The sequence below is a fragment of the Mesoplodon bidens genome (genome assembly GCF_964165515.1).
Source record: "Mesoplodon bidens genome assembly, chromosome: 13".
Taxonomy (NCBI): Eukaryota; Metazoa; Chordata; class Mammalia; order Artiodactyla; family Ziphiidae; genus Mesoplodon; species Mesoplodon bidens.
In genome coordinates this window covers 29,417,000-29,437,002 of record NC_138169.1, presented here as the reverse complement: position 1 = coordinate 29,437,002, position 20,003 = coordinate 29,417,000, and the positions used below count along the sequence as shown (strand labels likewise).

Sequence of the window (20,003 nt, the reverse complement as noted above, 5' to 3'; positions counted from 1 at the left end):
AGCGGGAAACCACCGGAGAGAAGGATTTCTCTCTTCAACCACGGTCATGATGAAGACCCTAAATGTAAATTTTTTTGTCTTTTTGTGGTTAAATATACATAACGTATAATTGACCATCTTAACCATTTTTAAGCACACAGCTCAGTGGCGGTTAAGTACATTCTTGTTGTGCAACCATCACCTCCATCATCTCCAGAATTTTTCATCTTCCCAAACCAGAAGTCCGCCCCCATCAAACACTGGCTCCCCCTCCCCGTCCACCACTCCCTGGTAACCATCATCCTACTTTCTAATGTATTCAGTGACCACCTCGCGTTTTCACACCAAAACTAAACCCCTGTCTTCGTCACTGAGTTGCGTCTTCCAATGAGGATATTTCAGTCCTGGGTTTTTGGACACAGGGTGAAGTCAAAGACAGTTAACCTACCTTTCCTTCTCATTCGCTATTTGGGTTTTTTAAGCCACCAGTTAAAAAGACTGCATCCCTACCCTTTATGGATGGCACTTCTGAAAGCTCCTTAATACTACTTTGCTGTAGGAGTAGGGGGAAAAAAAGAAATTAATTCAGTAAATTCTAAAATATTTGATTGCAGAGTGCTATGTACAGAAAGGGAATGTTGAAAACGTTTCCCTAACTTTTCTATTTAAAAATTTTTTAAAATTCACAAGATTTTTAAAGTGTGTTGTGATTAGGTCATGGGGTGAGCTTGCTGCTGAGAATGAAATTAATCCACACAGACCATTTCCACCGAGACACTAAGAAAGGAAAGAGAGAAAACAACTAACTGCAAGGTGTTAAATGACAGGAAGCAGCACGAGGGCCGTGTGCACACAGGCCACTCCGCCGCCTCGGCTCCCGCTCCACCAAGTTTGTTTACAAAACTGGGCGCAGCTTTTCGTTTCTTCGGCCTGGTCACTGCATTGAGTGAGGGTTCGCCTCTCCCACTCTGCTTTGTTCCTCTTTAAAATCTTTCAATGTACCTGCTCCAAATGCCTTAGAGTGCAGTTTTAACCTTTATTAACCTTTACAGTATAAAATGCTAGACCAGTTATTAACGTTTTAAAACATTGATTTTTTTAAATTAAATTCAATACGTCCGCTATCTCATGCCAGACAGCATTCTAGTCACTTTTCAAACTGGCTCAGCATCTCCTGGATCCAGGCCTGTAGTGATGTGAAACAGTTCCTTTGAATTTTTCATCTTGTTAATTAAATTTCTGTGGAGGTCCTCCTTATAACGGGAGACAAATTTTGTTCTCATTGTTTATCAACAAGGACTTGGGTCCAGCTAACCAGAGAACAGCTGTGATCTTTTCGACATTTGCCAACTTCAATCAGAGGGGCTCAAACAAAAACAGATTTCAAAATCATTATTCAAAATTCACAAAACTAAGTACAAAAGAAATTCAAATAATTCAACTGTCAAATGCACTAAGACTTCTGAGACACCTTGTCTTAAACATCAACAAGAGCAGGAAAACACCACTTTGTTTTACGTTTGTCTTTCGCCCCAAACTTTGTGCCTTCCCAACCCTTCTTGCTGCCCAGGGCGTCCCCCGCCCGGCCGCCCCCTCTGCTGGCAGCGCGCTGCCGGCGGCCCTTCGCCTCCGCAGGTGGGTGTGCGCTGCGCGAGTGGTGCTGATGCTGCGCTGCCGTTGCCTAGAGACAGATGCCGGCACTGCCAGCTCCAGGCTGCTCCCAAACAGCGCCGCTCCCGCGCTCCAGGTGAGCCAGCAGGGATTCTGGATTCTGATCCCAGGGTTCCAAACTCAAATGAGGATCGTTTTCCCAGACCAGACTAGGAAAAGGCCAGGTGACTGGGTTTTTTTTAAAAAGTGTCTTGAGCTCCTACCTGATAATAGACTATGTAAAGATGGGCTTGGCATTTCTCATCAGAAAGGTTGCATCGCTGTGTAGGCACGTTGCTTTTACGTTTTGGAGTGGTTAGCAGTGTTCTGTGCACTTACAGTGCAGACGCTGCAGCCAGGCTGCAAGGGTTTAGATCCCAGACACACCTCTTATGCACCCTCTAACATTCTGTAAAATAACGGTCGCAGTAGTTCCTTTTAGGGTTATTGCAAATACTAAATAAATTGCTCCATGGAAAGAATTTAACCCAGGGCCAATAATCACTGGATAAATCGTAGAAACGAGTTATTTTAACCCTAATTCCTAGATATGAACAAGTGAAAACCTTTTGCTATGTTTTCAGGGTTCCAGGTTCGAACTTCTTTCTCCCTTTATAAGTTTGGTGGGATTTGTTTTGTCCCCTTTTCTTCCAGCTAACAATTTATAGAAACCTTGACATTAAAAAAGAGACACACCTTTTAAAACATCCCACCGCACTCTGCTATTTTTGTACACCTGTTCTCGCCTCCGACTGCCCCGTCAGCCACCGAACAGGCCACGTGGATGTTGCTGTAGGTGAATGCTTGTGTTAACACAAGGAGTGAGGCCTCACAACAGTGCTAAACAGTGTCCCTCCACAAGCTAAAACTCTTATCCAGCTCAGAATATGGCATGGCACTGCGTGTTTGCTTCTGCTGTGTCAAGAAGAGACACTACTGCTTTTGTTTTTTAAAGAGTATTCTTATTTGGATACAGTACTAAACTGGACAAGTATTTTATGAATTTAAAATCTGATCATCAAATTCCTTTCATGAGAACCCACACTTGGAGCGGGAGTTATCTTTGGCCTTCATGAATTTGTTCATCCATCAAACAAAGACTCAAGGGGCATCTCCCCGGGCCAGCCACTGAACTGGGCACAACCCAGCAGGTGTGAAGTGCAGGCTCCGCCCCGGCCCTCACTGGGTCCCGAGTCCAGTGGACATTTGAAAGAGCAGCAAACAAACCATTACAATGTAAAGTGCTGTGAGATGCTGGAGAACAGAGAAGGGGGCCTGGCCCTAACTGTGGAAGCAGTGGTGAGGCAGGAAGGGTGACTAAGAGTTGGTCAAGTGAAGAAGGGGCCACACGTCTCCCAGAGAGTGAAGCAGCGCATGCACCCACGCCATGCACTCGGGTGTCCATGTGCAAGGGGTCAAAGGGGGGCTGGGGCAGTGCCAGGAAGGGGGGACATGAGAGCTGAAGCTGAGGAGTTTACACGGACCTAGTCTTGATGGACCGTGGCTCGTGGCTTGGCAGTGGTGGGGACAGTGATGTGGTGAGATTTGCATTGTCACTGTGGCAGCACTGTGCAGGTGGGCCGGAATATGTGAGCAGGAGGCCACTTGTGACATCCAGCCTGGACAGTGACCATGGCAATGGCAGATGGGGTGGAAAGAACAGGAACGATGTTTAGGAAACGGACCCAAAGGAACACGGTAACTGGGTTTGCAAGAAGGAAAAGTAGTCAGGAATGACTGCCATGTTCTGGTTGGGAAAATCAGGGGCCTTATTCACAGAGAGAGAGAGGAGCGTGCTGGGGTTTGGGTGGGCACGGGGAGGAGATCCTGGAGGCACGGAGGTGGAGGTGTGCTTGCCGCACTGGTGGTCAGGAGGGTGGGCTGGGCTGGAGGTCTGGTGTGGCTGTCGTCAGAGCCTCGTGTGCGGAGGACGGGGGAGGCAGTCAGCCCCCGAGGGCAGGGCATTAAGGGGACAAGGGCTGTGCTGGGTCTGAGCCTCCTCTCCCGGTGGAGAGTGGGCGGGAAATCCAAAGGCCACGTCGGGGAAGCCGAAGGACCGGGGAGACTCCAGGAGGGTCAGAGAAGGTAAAGACCACAGTTCCTGGGTGAAGCCTGACCCCGGGGGTCCACTGATGACCCCGTGAGAGTATTTCAGTGAAGCAGGTGGGCCGAAGCCAGGTGCCGGGACCTGAGGCGTGAACGGGAGGTGGGGAAGGGCAAAGGGAGTCAGATCCCGGTTTTAACTCGGAGCCGGTCGGTGGGCAGGAGGACACGGCGGGGCTGACGCAGGGCCTGAGGCTGTAGGATGGGCTGTCAAATGGGACGGAGTTGAACGTGTTTGTCCGTCCGACGGAACAATCCGTAGAGAAGGGAGGAGAAGAGAGCGGGGAGGCGGGGGAGGCCCGCGGGGCCCAGGGCGCAGGGGCAGGGGCGGCGGAGACCGCGGTCCGTGCAGGAGGCCAGGCGTGATGACCGCGAGGGAATACGGTGGAGCCGGAGGGGAGTGGGGACTTGACGGCGGTGCCAGGGCCCCTGGCCTGGAGACCCGAAACTGGTACCAGTGACGTACCGGGAGGCGACCTCCGCGGTCACGGCTCTGCGCCCCCCGCGTCCAGCAGCGCGGATGGGGAGCGACGGGCACCCGCTCAACAGGTGGAAACCAGCAGCCGCCCTCACTGGTTCCGGCAGCGGTGCCAGGCTCGGGGCCACGGCGGCTTCCAGAAAAGTAGCAAAACTGCTCAGAGCGCGCAGAGGAGAGCCGGGGGCGGGAGGTACACAGGAGGCTGCGGGAGGAGGCGTGGGTGCGCTGGAACCGTCTAGAACGGTAACGGGGGGAGGCGGGGTGCCCGAGCCCGGCACGGACCCTCCCCCTGATAGAATATGCATGATCATGCGCGAGGCCTCGCCCGCCGGGAGCTGGAGGCGGCGCGGGATCCGGGAGCGCACGCCCAGACCTGGTGCCGCTCGGGCTGCGAGGGAGCCGCGCGCCGCGTTCGGACCGCAAGCGGGTGAGCCTCCGCGGGGGCCCTTCGAGGGCGGCCGCCACCCCTCCAGACCCCGGGACCCGCGGCCTAGCCGCCCCCGAGCTGTCTACCCCTCCGCGCCGCGGAGAGGCCCTAGGGGCTCGGACCCGGGATGGGGCGCGGGTGGCCGGCGGGTGTTCGCAGTTATTGGCGGGGACCCGGTGCGCTCCGTCCCTCCGCGCCGCGTTCGGCCGCCACCGGCGGGGCCCAGGCACCGGGCCGAGCGTGCCTGCTCGGGGTCCCCCCGGGCAGCGCATCGGGCGCAGGGCGAGGGGAGGGCCGGCGCCACCCCGCTGGCTCCAGCGGCCCCACCGCTCTTGGCCCCGTCTCCGCTCACTGCTGTTTATCCAGCACATAATTCTAAACACGTGTCTTTAAAAAGTAGTTGGCTCCGCGCGTCTTCCTTGTGTCCTGAGTCGAGAGTTCGCGGCGGGGAGGGGGAGGGAGAAGAAACGCCTGTTCGGATCGGAAAACACCGAGAGACCTGAGCATCTCTTTCAGCAGCGAGGAAGAGGGGCCGCCGCAGGATCCATACACACCTACAACTCTCTCTACTTTTGTGCAATTCCTAACTGCGCCTGACGTCCACGCAAGCGGTCAGGCATGGGGTGTTTGGGCAACAGCAAGACGCCAGAAGACCAGGGCGTCGATGAAAAGGAAAGACGCGAGGCCAACAAAAAGATCGAGAAGCAGTTGCAGAAGGAGCGCCTGGCTTACAAAGCGACTCACCGCCTGCTGCTACTGGGTAAGGCGGGGGGCGCGCGGCGGCGCCCGGCCCGAGCGGAGCGCACGGCCCGGGGCGCACGGCCTGGAGCGCGGAGAGGGCCGGGCGGGCAGGGCCCGCGCCCCCGCAGATAGCGAGAGCGCACCTGAAAACGCCCGCGTGGGGGCAGGACACTAGTTCAGTCTCGGTTGGCGTGAGAGATGGCTACGGTCCCTGGCCACAGATCACAGCATTCTCTCTGTTTGTTTGTAGGGGCTGGTGAGTCTGGGAAAAGCACTATCGTCAAACAAATGAGGATCCTGCACGTCAATGGATTTAATCCCGAGTAAGGAATGACCGATTTCGGGTTTGTTTCCCAACTGCATGCAAATTTTGTCACTGGTCTCCCGGCCTCCCCAAAGTGTTTTCTCTAAACAGTTAATTTGATCTTTGAGTCGACCTTTGTGGGGGGGATATAGAAGTAAGTTGTTGAATTTGGCATATTTAGGCAAATCCTTCTTCTGGTAGTGTCTACGTCAAAATAAAATAACTTAACAATATATGATTTATTAAATACTCTTGAGGTATTGATCTGCATTATTCATATTACGCTGAGCACACTTAACCAATGTGTCTATATATACTTCTCTCTATATCATTTGTCTGCATCTATTTCAATCAACATATGGATAGATTCAAATAAAATATATTTACAGGTGTAGCCCTGTAGTTTTTATATGCAATAGTCATGATGATTTTGCCATGTTACGTAAAACCTGTGTCGTTGTCTAGAGCTAGAGATTGTGGTGTGTGCATGTTTGTTTAGAGTCCAAACCAGAAAAGGTGGATGTTTTCCTTTTCCACATAAAAAACTGCGCTGTTGTCCTGGGGCTGATGTTGACCTCTGGTAGTACCATTGTAGACCCACTGCAGCTGGGAATTTTAAATCCCACTCAACTGATTTGGGGTAATGTGTAAAGTTAATTAATAACCATTCTGTTTTCATACAGGGAGAAGAAACAGAAAATTCTAGACATCCGGAAAAACGTTAAGGATGCTATTGTGGTAAGGATTTTTTTTTTTTTTTTTGGCCTTGCCGTGCAGCATGCAGCATCTTAGTTTCCCGACCACCCATGCGCCCTGCAGTGGAAGCCACTGGACTGCCAGGGAAATCCCAGGAATTTTTAAAAATATTTGTTCAGTAGTAAGGTTGCATCCTCTGCTCCCGCAAACTGCGTAGACAGAAATTATGCACTAGATTACCACACATGGAGTCTAAATGGTTTATTTATCCATGTATCTTTTTCCTTCACTCCACTTTAGACAATTGTTTCGGCGATGAGTACTATAATTCCCCCAGTTCCACTGGCCAACCCAGAAAACCAGTTTCGATCAGACTATATCAAGAGCATAGCCCCCATCACTGACTTTGAATATTCCCAGGTAAGTAAATCCTTACTGAAATATTTTAAATGGTGCAAGGTGGAACAGTTTTTTAACGAGGTGGCTTACTGAGAACCAACGTTAATATTATTTCACCTTTGACTTTCTTCAAAATCTAGCTCTCTGCTTAGGAGAAGTGCTTCCCTCCATACCCAAATATTAACATGTGTTAAGAATATTAAAGACAATAAGATTGTAAGAAATGCTTTTATGAGTATATCGGTGGGGGTGATGATCAGGAAGACAGCATACCTCTAAGAAATATTGGTAGTACTTTTTCCTCTGTATTCCTAAATTAACAATTAAGCCGTTTCCCAGATAACAAAAAAGTAGAAATTACACAAGCAGAGAGAAAGGCTTTATGGTATGTGACTGCATCCTTGGGAGTAATAGAACAGAATTCAGTTCACTCTTAAGACACGCATCCTTCAGCTCAAATGAGCGGCGCATGCCAGCTGTAGGTCATACATGGATCACTTCTGAATGTTGACTGTATCCTGGGAAAATGTGATTTACTTCCGATCTGCAGGACTTAGGGCTGCTTTTCTAATCACTTGGATGGCAATGTTGCTTATGCGAAAGGGTGTTATGAATGTGAGTTTTCTCTTGTTTGGTGGACATACGTTTCTTTAAAATATTGTTATTTGGTAATTTGATTAAACATGTCTTGAAGGAGAAAATAGTTGTTCAATTTCTCAGAATATCATTTTTGTTAACGGTTGAGCCCAAAGAGCATGTGTGTGTGTGCATGTGTATCCCTCCAAAACAGTATTTCAAGGTCTCCACTGCCTGGCATGGTGGTCTTGAGACATTTTTCATCCTCAGAATCCTCTTTTCTGAGGGAAGCTGATGCAGGACACAGTGTGTAAGACAGATGGGCCCATGTGCCCCTCCCCTCCCCTTCAGTAGAACACACCTGCCCTGTAGGCTCTGTATCCAGATGGTGGATAAGAATTATGTTTTAAAGCTTTTTTTTTTTGCATCCTCTCATGTGATTTTTGTTTCTGATAGCATTCCCATATAGCTAGTGAAACTCCTAGAATTTCTAAAAAGACAGAGGTAGCGATGGCGAACTACCTAGAAAAGGGGGCCATGCCAGCTGGCGTGGCAGGCACACTGTTTTTTATTTAACTGTGTCTTTAACTGAGTGGCATGGAGGGGGCTCAAGGAGATGATGGGGAGCCAAAGCCGTGCTTCAGCCAACTGGAGCTCTGGGTCCTCCCAGCTCACTGTGATGATTTACATATTGGAAAAGTCACCCAAGACTGCAAGGTCCTAGCTGAAATCAGGTTGTTCTTATTCAACTTCAGATTTACACATTTATAGACACGTATTTGAGTTCTAAATTTTGTCCTGCATGCTTGCCTAAAAGTCATCATAAAACATTCGTACGTGGTTCTGATGAAGGGAAAAGTTATTCTTAGCGTATAAAGAGAAATGAGCATCAAGATGTATCGACCTGTCACATCTTATTTCTTCTGTTTATGACAAACTCACACGTGACAAGAGCTCCCAGATTCTATCTGAAATCCAGTAACTCCCATGTGGGTTACTAAGGAATCCAAAGCACCTAATTTGCAAATGTGTTTTTGAGGTATAGCATGATTTTTAATAAAAAAAAATAAAACTCAAGAAACCATTTGCATTGAAGGCATGTATTTTCGTTTAGATATGTTGAGGCTACTTAAAAATGATTATTGGAAACCATAATTAACTATTAATAAAATAAAAGAGAATTGGGAACCAGCAGATGCAAATGCAATTATAATACGTTTTCAGAGGTAATACTTTTTTTGGTAGTTTTTAAACCTACATTCTGTTGTCATACGTGTCTCTGTCCATGTCAAGTGAGATTATGTTTACAACTGAGCCTACGCTTATATAAATGAGGAAATTAATATCTAATATATAACTTTCTTCCTGAAAATTGTGTTTTAATGTGCACACAGTTTTCAATAACACTTATTCTGTAGTACTCTGAAATATTCATCACTTATATCATTAGATTAAATAGTTCTTGAATTTATGTTTTGATGATCCCCTTAAGAGTGACATTAAGACAAATCTCTGACTTATATACTAATAACACTTGGTACATTTGAAGACAATTAACTTTTGTTTAAAGAAAATGTCTATTGTAAAAATCATAAAAATAGAGCTAACTCAATTATTTCAATAGTAAACATAACACGAATTTACGAAGTCTAGTACTTTTTTTTGGATTAAATCCTTGAGAAAGTCTGTGTCACAGTCCAATTCCTTGAGGATCTTGTTTATTTTCCTGTAGATCGAGAACAATTTTTGAACCAAATGTGTCCTATCATTAAAAGTTAATTTCAGAGTTATTTAATTTTAGAAGGAAAACTTAGGAGAATGTTTAAGATTCTTCTTTATTATTAAGAATTTGAGATTCTACGTGAGATTACTCTTTATAATGAAAAATCTACAGTATCTTAGTGGAATCCTAAGAATTTCCTCTAAGAATGTCACACTTGGGTTTACTCTTCACATTGCCTCCTACTTGAATTTCAGTTGGATTATAGAAAGAGTGAGGCTGGCGGGTGGCCTGCCTAGGGGACGGTGCTGGGGGAAGTCAGGGCCAGCATCAGGGGCCAGATCTCGCTGGCCTCTTAGGCCTGGTCTGTCCCGACCTGGGAGGGCTCTGGAGCCTTCTCAGAGGGGATTTTCATGACCTGAGTGTTTTATCAAGGTCGCTCTGGCCTTTGGCGGAGACGGGCTCTGGGGAGGAAGAGGTGACTCCTGTGACAGTCCGGATGGCAGACACCGGGGCAGACTGGGTGGCCTGGGATGGCTCACTGGCCGTTGCCTGTTCACAGTGTTTTGCTCGTGAGCACACCAGATCACCTCCCCTCTGGACAGGGCTCCACCCGGGACCCCTTCCTGGGACGGCACCCCGTCTGTTCACCCAGCCCGTCTACACGGGAAGTGGTAGGAAATACACAGGCTCAGGTGGTGGTCCTGAGAGAACGCACATCACCTGATCATTTACAAAGTGGGAAAATATTGTGGTTGCCCCTGCACTTCCCAAAACTCTTCGCACAATACCGGAGAAAATCACTGATGGATTAAATTGGAGTATTAACTTGTTTGTTTGGTATTTTTTTCCCAAAATGTGGTTATTTTATTAGCTCCCTTAAAAGTGTGTTTTCCTGGCATTTTTAAGGGTCAGTGGATAAGTGAGGCTTAGTGAGAAATGTGAAAGCGGTCTGGTCAGTCAGTACTCTGTTATCACCACCCATTTCCTAAGTGAATGTTTATCAGAATCGCATGTGGTCACACACCTGGAGAGCAGGCGTTACTCTTCCCAGCAAACATTTGCTTGAGGTGCAGGCCGGCTCGCCAGAATGGACCTGTCCTTCCCCGGGAGCCTGCCTGCCCACCGTGGGCCTTGGCTCCACTTCAGAGCAAATTGTGACCTGGAGCAAGAGGCCTCCCGCTCGGCGAACAACAGGGTGGGAGCTGGGCTTCCTGGGGCAGCGCTGCGGAGGGCGATGGGCTGGGAGCCCTGCCAGGTGCCAGTGACAGTGGCTCCCAGCTGCCCCTCCTCTGGGGAGTATATGCAGAATCCTGATTCACACCATCCAGGCTAGTGGTTTTCCTTGTGATATTTTAAGCAACTGAACCCTCTCGCTCCCCCACCCCAAAAAGCCTTTGAAGCCCACCGTACAAGTCAGGTAGGAGTGCCCAGGCCGCAGCCCCACGGGGACCCCCAGCATCTGCCCTGGACCCCACCAGGCACCGTCGGAAACCACAGGGGGGTGGAGTGGCGGGTGGCACCGGAGCCAGACCACCTGGGCCCAGATCAGACCCGTGGCTGGATCTCAGCAGTGTCCCCAACGCCTCCCAGCCTGCCTGGGGGTGTCTCAGCTGTCCCCAAGGGGCGATCCTTGCCTCTCAGATTACAGAAGCCCAGGTGAGAGCCCGCCCAGGTAACCCCTGCCTGGTCTCCGTCACCAGCAGCCCCCAAACACTGAGACACTGTATGTGCCAGGCACTTTGCTAAGTGTTAGGAACACAGAATAGCGATGAATCAGAAGGTCTTGCCATATAGTGAGAGACAGATCATAAACAGAAAATTCCAATACGCCAGGGTAGTGCTGTGAGGCCATGGCAAACAAAGAGGAAAGAGGACTTACTGTCTAAGGAAGCACTCAGGTACCCTGCTTTCTTGTCAGAAGTACAAGCTACCCGGACTAACACATCGATATTAACACATCCAGGAGTCTAGTCTTCTCAACAAGTATGACCAAAGAGTCGACCAGAATTGCCAATACCTTATAGTTTGCAAAGTCCCACCCTGCCCTCTTCCTCTCCCTGCACCTTAGTTTCAGTCAGATTCTCTTAAACCGACCCTGGTCCTCCTGCTTTGCCACCTTCTCTGCCCGCCTCTGTCCTGCCCTCCAGGTGGCCTCACCGGCCACAGGTTCTCTGAGACCCCTGGACGCACCTGTATTTGCGAGATCTCAGATCTCGGTCAGACCTTCCACCTTGCCCCTGGGGTTCCAGGTCCCGCCCAGTTTTGCCACAAGTTCCAACAAGCTTCTGGCTGTTCTTCCAACCGAGCACTCCCCCACATGCCTCTGCCTTGTGCTGCCTGGTGATGGGGGCTGAGCCGGTCCCCGCCCACAGGGAGCTCACACCGAAATGTCCCATTTCCAGAGCTGGTGTCTTTTCAGGACACTTACCAGCATTTTGAATTTTCGTAAATAAAATATTTTAAATGTCCTAGGGTATGTTCTCTAGTTATATATATAAAAAAAAACTCATCCAGGGGCCACCCTCTGTCTGTGCTCCTGGAATGTGCTCGGGGGCTGGTCTGCGTTGGGAGGGGACGCTTTCTCCATCAGAGACCTGCCTCCAGGCCTCCCATGGCTTCTGCCCAAACACTGCCAGGAGGAGGGCGGCTCAGACAGTTAGCGCTCAGATCCGTCCTGCATGTTCCATGTGCTGGGGAAAGCAAGGGCTGTCCTTTTAGTAAAATATCCCAGTTAGATCATTAGCCACACTAGGGCTTCACTGAAGATACTTTTTTAAAATTCCATCTTCTTCTTTGAAATATTATCATAAGGGGTATTCCTAATAAATAATAACTGTTTTTTGAAGCAATTTTCAGCTTACCCCCAAAATGCAAAAGTAGGACAAAGAACTCCCATACCCCGCACCCAGATTCATCAAGAGGTAACCTCTGGCCACATTTGCTCTCTGGCCCTGTCTATACTAAAACACACCTTTACGAGCCATTTGATATCTGGTTGCAGCCATCATGTTCCCCATAAATACTTCAGTGTGTATTTCCTACGAACAAGGCCCTCTGCTTGTGTAACCAAAGCACAGTTATCAAAATTAGGGGATTTAGCATTAATACAATGCCTATGCAGATTTCACCAGTTGTCCCAATAATTATAGTGAAATTATAGTAATAATAATAATGCTGTTGGTAACCCTGGTCAATAATCCAATGCAGGGTCTGGTGGCCTTCCCAGTGGTTGGGGACATTAACTCTGGTCACTTAGTGAAGGTGGGGTCTGCCTCTTTCTCCTCTGTAAAGGTACCTCCCCCTCTTGTAACTCATGAGTACGTTTGGGGAATATCCTTTGAGACTGTGTAGACACCCTGTTCTTTTCAAAACTTCCACACTCTCATTTTAGCCCACTAATAAATTTCATCCACAATAAATATTTAAGAGGGAAAGCTGTTGGCAATTCTTTCAACTATTTCTAAATCCTATAAAGAGAAGTAAATAGAGTGTGGAGCCTGGTGCTGCCTTGCGCATGGTAAAAAGCTTGTCATTCATGCTGTTAACAATCAGAGTTTGTGAGGGTCACTCGGAGCAGCATCCTCTTATCTGTACCCTCATGGCGAGAAATCTGGGCTGAAACCACGAGACACATTTTCCCTAAAGTATTTTTCTTTATAAAAAATACACTCTAAGGGTTACAAAGTAAGGCAACATTTTTTTAAAATTCCTTGGAGAAGATGTCACTGAAACTTTAGATCTTTTGAAAGTGTGAGATTTTTGTTGTCAAGGTTCCCCTCAAATTTGGATGTATTGGAAGTTTGTCACCAGGTTTCCCAAAGCAAAGTTCACTTCTGAGGACACTTGCACTTTTCAGAAGCATTTGACATTAAAAATACCTTAGTAATGGGGCATTTTGTCCTTACCATTGCAGTTTTTTTTAATTTTATTGAAGTATAGTTGACTTACAATGTTGTATTAATTTCTGCTGTATAGCAAAGTGACGCAGTTATGTGTATATATATATATATTCTTTTTCATATTCTTTTCCATTATGGTTTATCCCAGGATATTGAATATAGTTCCCTGTGCTACACAGTAGGACCTTGTTGTTTATCCATTGTACATATAATAGTTTGCATCTGCTCATCCCAAACTCCCAGTCCTTCTCTCCCCCACCCCACCTTCCCCTTGGCAGCCACAAGTCTGTTCTCTATGTCTGTGAGTCTGTTTCTGTCTTGTAGATAAGTTCATGTCGTATTTTAGATTCCACATATAAATGATATCATATGGTATTTGTCTTTCTCTGTCTGACTTACTTAGTATAATAATCTCTAGGTCTATCCAAGTTGCTGCAAATGGCATTATTTCATTCCTTTTAAGGCTGAGTAATATTCCTTACCTTTGCAGTTTTATGTAACTCTGAGAGAAAGCATTTTTACCTTTTCATCTATCTCTCCGGAAATGGAGGAAGGAGCAGAATGAGTTGATCTTCTTGTGTCAAATTAAGGCTTGAGTGAGTCAACACACGTGGCTTATGACACAGGTACATGAGGTTTTCAGAAGCAGAAAAATGAAGTTGCTCCTGAGAAGATTCCTTTGGAACACTGACTTTTCAAGTTTTTAGTTTTGCATTAGAATGTCATCCATGAATATGTGGGTTTTTTCTTCACCTCTTAAAATAATCCCACACAGTTTTTATCCTGTCCTTTATTATGGCATATAGATTGAATTAAATCAACTTCACATGTAACATTCTCACTGCACATAGCAATTTCATGTTTTAAGTTGTATTTGTATTTGTTTGAATAGGAAGTGTCTGTGTGTGGCACAAAATCCAAAAGATAGGAAAGAATGACAAGTCTCTCCTCACTCCTGCCCCCAGGCACCCACATGTCGTCCCCAGAGACAGCCAAGGTGACGTAAAATCGACTTAGGGTCCTCGAAGAGCAATCTTTTAAACATATTTTGATCTCATAGCAAATAGTCAGTTATAAAATGTCATTGCAGTTAATCTTATCAGTATGGAGAAAATATCTAGCCTGAATTGCCAAGTAAGCATTTTTTCAAATAACATTTAACATTAAAGTAAATTGTATTGAAACTGTTTTGATGCCGAGACAAAATGCCAGAGTGGATGGTGACGAAAATAAGAGAGGTTTATTAGGCATCTATAAAATATTGAGATTTTAAAGTGCAGAAGCTGCAGGCATCATCCTTGGAGGGAAACCACAAATGACAGTTAAGCAGAGCAGGACACGGGAGGGCACTTGACCTCTGGGTTCTGCGTGGTGGGTGACCTCTTCGGTCTGACCCCATCCCGCCTTGGCTTTAGGACACACCATCTCCCCCTACACCCAGCTTCCTTTCACAGACCTCATTGGAAGTTTCTGCCCAAGAGAAAGCCCTAAAAATACGTAAAAGTATTTTCCATGTCCTATTCTTCTGAAAAGGGCAAGTGTCCCCAGGTGTGACATGCTTTCCTCCATCTGCAGGTCATTCCCCAGCTCTGGCTCTTTCCACCTTGAAAACCCACGTGCTGATTTTTCTTCCTCTATTTGAAAAGCTCAGATTCCCGAGACCACGGTATTCACGCTGTATGTTTGCCCTTATTTAAATAGTGATTTGCCAGGGTCCGTCCTGAGCACTCAGTAAGCACCCAATTAATGCTGAGTGATCAGAATAACTAAAGAAACAAGTTATTGGCCGCTTTTAAGTCCTTCCAACTAACAAGGCTAGACTTACTTGGAAAGCAGATTATGTGTCATGATTCCAAATGCTTAACTTTTACGCCTGTCCTTCTATCTGAAGCTCACATCATGACTAGTCATGTTGAGTTTTGCCAGTAAACATGCATTTATGGAGTGTCGAGTCTCTTCCCCTTGCTTGGCACGGCATGTGGCATATAGTTATGCTCAGAAAACGTGCTCAAAAATCACGTGTTAGCCATGTGCTCAGTGCTACACTTAGGACCGTGAGTTACACTAAGAAACTCTGAGTTATGACTTCTCACCTCCAGAAACTTATGACTTAGTGAAGAAACAATATGTTTGTAATGTGTAACATCCGTAACATATAATACGTAACACAGAATTAATGAACAATAAAGTATCTTGTAATGTCAGGCTACCTTCTGTGGGGTAGACTGGAAACTCTGTACCCATTCAGGGAAGAAGACCCATAAGAACCAGAGGTGCTCAGACCACAGGCTTGGTGACCATGCCCCGGGGGAGAGGGGCTTCCTGGGCTAGTAATAGTGTCACCAGCAGAGCAGTAAGAACTGAGGGTCGTGGTGGGGAGGACCCAGCACAAGTCACAGGTGTGTATTGAAGGGAGACGGAGCATTACAGCAGTGGGACATCGACCCCCAAACTAACTAGCACGCTCTATCGGATGAGTGTTGGTAGAAGAATGACAGTTGGTATTTGAGCTTTCATTTTTATCAGCTACAATGTTAAAGGATTTATGGAGTTATCATCATTTATTCTCATCCACAGCAGTGTGTTCATTACGCAGAAGAACACCTTTTACTACAAGTTGGCTGGTTTGAGAAATTCCTAGGAGGTTCCTACACCACTTTCCCAAACCTCTACTCCTTAGTTTCCCAAACTCTCTCCTGAATTGTAGACATTGTCTAAATGTCCCATTGCTTTACATAGTAAATGATGATATATCATTTCAAAGTATTCAGTATTAAATTTTTAAGGGTATTTTTTAATAGTTCTTAAACCATTGTATTTTTATTTGTTTCTTTGTTAAACCGTGTCATCACCTCCCAAAGAAACTAAAATGGCACCAACTGGCATCTTTAGCTGCTTGAAAGAATTTAGGTGATAAAGATGATCATCCTTGTTTCTTATTTCTATGGCTAAAAAATTATAAGTAAGTAGTACATCATATCCATATCATCACATAAATTCCTCTAATTCACTAGAAGTTAAAATCTTTCAAATCAACCTTCATCTGTTTTATCTAAAGAGGCATCCTATTCGATTTATTTTTCAGTGATTGCCTGATATGTGTCAGGAACTGTGTTAGGCATTGGAAGTACCAGCATGAATGTCTGCATGCCCATGAGGAATAACAGGGCGCAGAGTTCAGTAAATAATTAGGAAAGGTTGGCACATGGGTGCAGGGGAGGAGGGATTGCTGGTGAGGTTTGGGTGGCTCTGTCCCAGGGGAGCCTGGACTGAGTTGTGAGGAGTGGACAGGTCTACAGGTGGACCGGGGACAGAGGGCAGTGTGGCCAGAGTGTACAATGGGGGATGCGTCCAAGGGGTCCATCTGCCAAATCCCTACATCATATGAAGAACTTAGAGAGTGTAGCCCTGCAGAAGTACCATGTCCGGATGGTCTTGGAGTCCCAGCCCTCATGAAGCTAATATTTAGGTAATTCAGCTGGAGACTTTTACACTAACTGCAGTGTAACATTTCATAGTATGAATATTATGGTAGAAATAAAAACACCAGTGCCGGTAGTAGAAAAGAATTATGAGGCATTTAAACGGTTGTGCCTCAGTAAAAAGATTGTTTTACATTGTTCTGGTTGATTGTATGGAGAGTACATTTGAAACTACTTAGTATTTAAGCTAAATTACTAGTCATGCTTCTCTTTGTTTCTCTTTACCAAGAAGTCTGGGAGAGTGAGCGTGTGAGGCTCCTGCCTCTAGCCTTGTTCTGTGCCCCCTGGAGCCCCCAGCCCTGCTGCTGCGTCAGTGGGTCCTGGGTCAGGCACACCTGACAGCCTACCTGGTCTTGACCGTGCCCCTTGTCTACATTCTGGCGGCTGCTCCTTGAATCTCGGCCTTTCAGCTGGTCGTGACTTCAGGGTGTCTGGTCCAAGTCTCACTTTGTAGACCGGCACAGAGACTTGCGGGGGGTGTCACCCAGGCGTGCTGCCCTGGAGGTCGGGTCAGGACATCGACAGTCTTCCGATCCCCATCGGTGGTCTGCTCATCATCCTCATCCACGTGTGGGTCGGACCCACATTTGTACAGAGGAGTTTTATGATCTGTTCAACGGAAACATAAGAAATTGCCCACGTGTGGCCATTTTTGACCTACAACATGGCCGTTTCATAAGGTTCAACCTTGTGGATTTTGTGCCACCTGCCAGCCTCGGTCCCTTTGGTCGCCTGGTCCCTTGCCCTGCAGCTGTGTGACGGGTGCCCCCAAGGGGCCCGGCTCTGTCCTCTCAGTCCTGGGCTCCCTCCTCAGGGCTGCCTTTCACTCTGGTCACTTCCGTCACCCCCACCTCCAACCCCAACCCCGAGGTGCTTCCCTCCCATCCCGGGTCTCTTCCTATGTTTGGGCAGAAACCTTCCAACCAGCCTCGTCTCCTGGGAGATCCCCCACCGTGAGATGAGAGGCAGCCCCGGTGTTCCCCCTGAAGCCAGTGTCCCCTCGCCCGAAGCCGTGTGCTCACATGTCCCACGCCCACTCCCCACCTGGTGCCTCTCATTCCTGCGCCTTCAGTGCTGGTTTAGCCAAAGCCACAAATTTTGGGTAACTAAGCATGTGATGTGTTTGCTTATCTACAGTTGTAACAACTATAGGTTCATGCAGTCTGTTTAAAGGATTTTGTGTGAAATCACCCCAAAAGAGCCTCAGTGTATGTTGGGGTGGGAGAGAAACAGGATGCTCTCTGCATAACAAGTCTCTGAAATAATTCCCTTAGTCAGCTCGGTGTCCTTTCTTGAGGCTCTTTTTTTGAAAAGAAAGGAAGCAGAGTAGTACCAAAACTCTAATCATAAGAGCTTGACATATATAATTATATAAAAACCGTTGTATCTGAATCATTCTGGTGGATACAGTAAAAGTTCCTCAACCTTGTGGCTGAGGATGCAGTCTCTGTGGTTCCTGTCCTGTCTCTGCCTCCTGCTGCAATCTTGGGAAGGTTGAGGAGCATCTCTGGGCTCAGTTTTCTCATCTGTAAAATGGGGTCAGTAATAATGATGCCTGTCTCATGAAGCTGTGACGGGAATTCAGTACAGTCATGCATCTAAGTGCTCGGGATTGTGTCTGGATGCTGCAAACATCCAACAAACGTCAGCTGTCATCCTGGTTGCCCTTTCATGTGATATTTGTAAATGTACGTACACTGCCTTCTGAGATGTTGCCACATGCTAAGCTTTGGAAACTTCACTCAGGGATTCACTCATTCAAGCAGAATTTCCTGAAGGCCTCCTGGGTGAAGGCTAGAGTGGCCTAGAAAATGGAACATCCCAGTGACCAAGACACGGTCCTGCCCCGAAGGACAGTTCATTCACCAGACTTTCACTGCAAGTTGGCCATTTCCACGGGCACACTCTTGCAGCTCTGTTCATTCCCTTGCATCATACTGCAAACATTTAGCTGTGCAGTCAATTAATTAATCAAGGTGGAAAATATCAACCAGGGATTATTTTTCTACTCCCTTGAAGAAGCATCGTGCAGCTTCCTGAGCTGGTGAAAGACGCCTCTAATAATTTGTTGTTGTTGTTTTTGAACTAAATAAGCCATTAAAACATGGATCATCACCCCATTAGGGCCTCTTCCCTGCTTTTGGTTTATACTCTTCCTTGGGGTCTCAGATGGCTCGTGTTACATTGCTCGGATGTAGTATAAAAATATCTCTGTGATAGGGACCTCCCTGGTAGTCAAGTGGTTAAGACTTCGCTTCCAATGCAGGGGATGTAGGTTCCATCCCTGGTCGGGAGCTATGGTCCCACATGCCTTGAGACCAAAAAACCAAAACATAAAACAGAAGCAGTATTGTAACAAATTCAGTAAAGACTTTAAAAATGGTCCACATCAAAAACATCTAAAATCTCTGTGGTAAGTTTCTATTTTTAACTTTTTAAACTTCTTTTCATACTCTGACACCCGAAATTATTCTATAGGGACTTGAGTCCAGTCCCTAAAGTAGAGGGATTTTTGCATAGTCACATCCGTGCCCTCCCGGCCAGGCATTTATCCTTGTGTGCTGTTGGTACATATTTGAATTCTATTATGTAAGCCCATCTTTTAGAGAAAATATCTAAAAATTTTTATAATGTGCCTGATATTTTAGAAAGGATAAGGTTTTGTCAAATTTAAGATGTGCCAACTCTGGGACTTTAAATATTTTCAGGCCTTCAAAAAAGTCAATGCTTATGGGAGCCTCTTTGGCTCTTTAAAATAAAATATTCCAGCTGTAAGTGGAAGGATGGGGCCTCTCTTCAAACAGTTTTCAGAATTATTCCAACCAGCCCCAGTGAAGTCAGGTGCAGCACAGGAGCCCAAGATCTAAAGGACTTGAGACAGCTCTTGGCCAGACACAGTCTCTTAGCCAACTTGCCTTTGAATTTTCCCGTCTGTAAAATGGGGACAGTAATACATGCTTCATGTCTGAGAATGAATTAGATCTCATGAGAAAGCTCGGTAATTTAAAGAACAGAATAGCTGTGAACCATTATGGTTATTACCGTTGGCCAAGTTGAAATACGAGAACCAGAAAGGGACTTGGAATTACAATAAAAATTAGCAGGAAATCCAATTTGACGTACATACTGCTGCCAACCCCACTCCTCGCCTATAAGACCTGGGTCACCCCAAGGCCTAAGTGACTGATGACAGGTGTTATCCCCCAGGTGTCTTTCATTTTAACCGACTCAGAGCCTGGGACCACAGGATTGGTATTCTACAAGTTCAATTTTAAATAGCAACCAGTGAATGACTAAAACTTCTCAGTGCTTTTTATGGCTGTTTCACATTAGGGTTTAAGTGTAGGGAAAATATGTTTTCTTTTTTGTTATAGACGTTTCCTCTTATAGGCATCTTTTCAACATGCCACATCCATGGTTGCTGCAAATTAAGCATCCCCTGACCTATACATAAGAAAGTGGACTCAGAAATGCCTAACCGTTGATGTACAGCTCTGAACAACTCTGAAGTTTCCTTTGTGTCACCCAAACCAAGGAGCCCAAGCC

General features: G+C 46.6%; 1 protein-coding gene across 4 annotated transcripts in view; it reads left to right on the top strand.

The window, feature by feature from the left end:
• The window catches only part of GNAL (G protein subunit alpha L), an 84,000-nt gene that overhangs the window by 13,483 nt on the left and 50,514 nt on the right, over positions 1 to 20,003 (top strand). The window contains exons 1-5 of one of the 4 annotated variants that reach the window (XM_081252316.1): positions 4,546 to 4,637; positions 5,157 to 5,397; positions 5,629 to 5,701; positions 6,366 to 6,420; positions 6,679 to 6,798. In XM_081252316.1, coding sequence (XP_081108442.1) covers positions 5,256 to 5,397; positions 5,629 to 5,701; positions 6,366 to 6,420; positions 6,679 to 6,798 — 390 coding nt within the window. In that variant the 5' untranslated portion in view covers positions 4,546 to 4,637; positions 5,157 to 5,255. Of the gene's footprint in view, positions 1 to 4,545; positions 4,638 to 4,968; positions 5,398 to 5,628; positions 5,702 to 6,365; positions 6,421 to 6,678; positions 6,799 to 20,003 lie in introns of those variants that run through there. The other 3 variants (XM_081252315.1, XM_081252314.1, XM_081252313.1) reach the window with 3 other exon arrangements.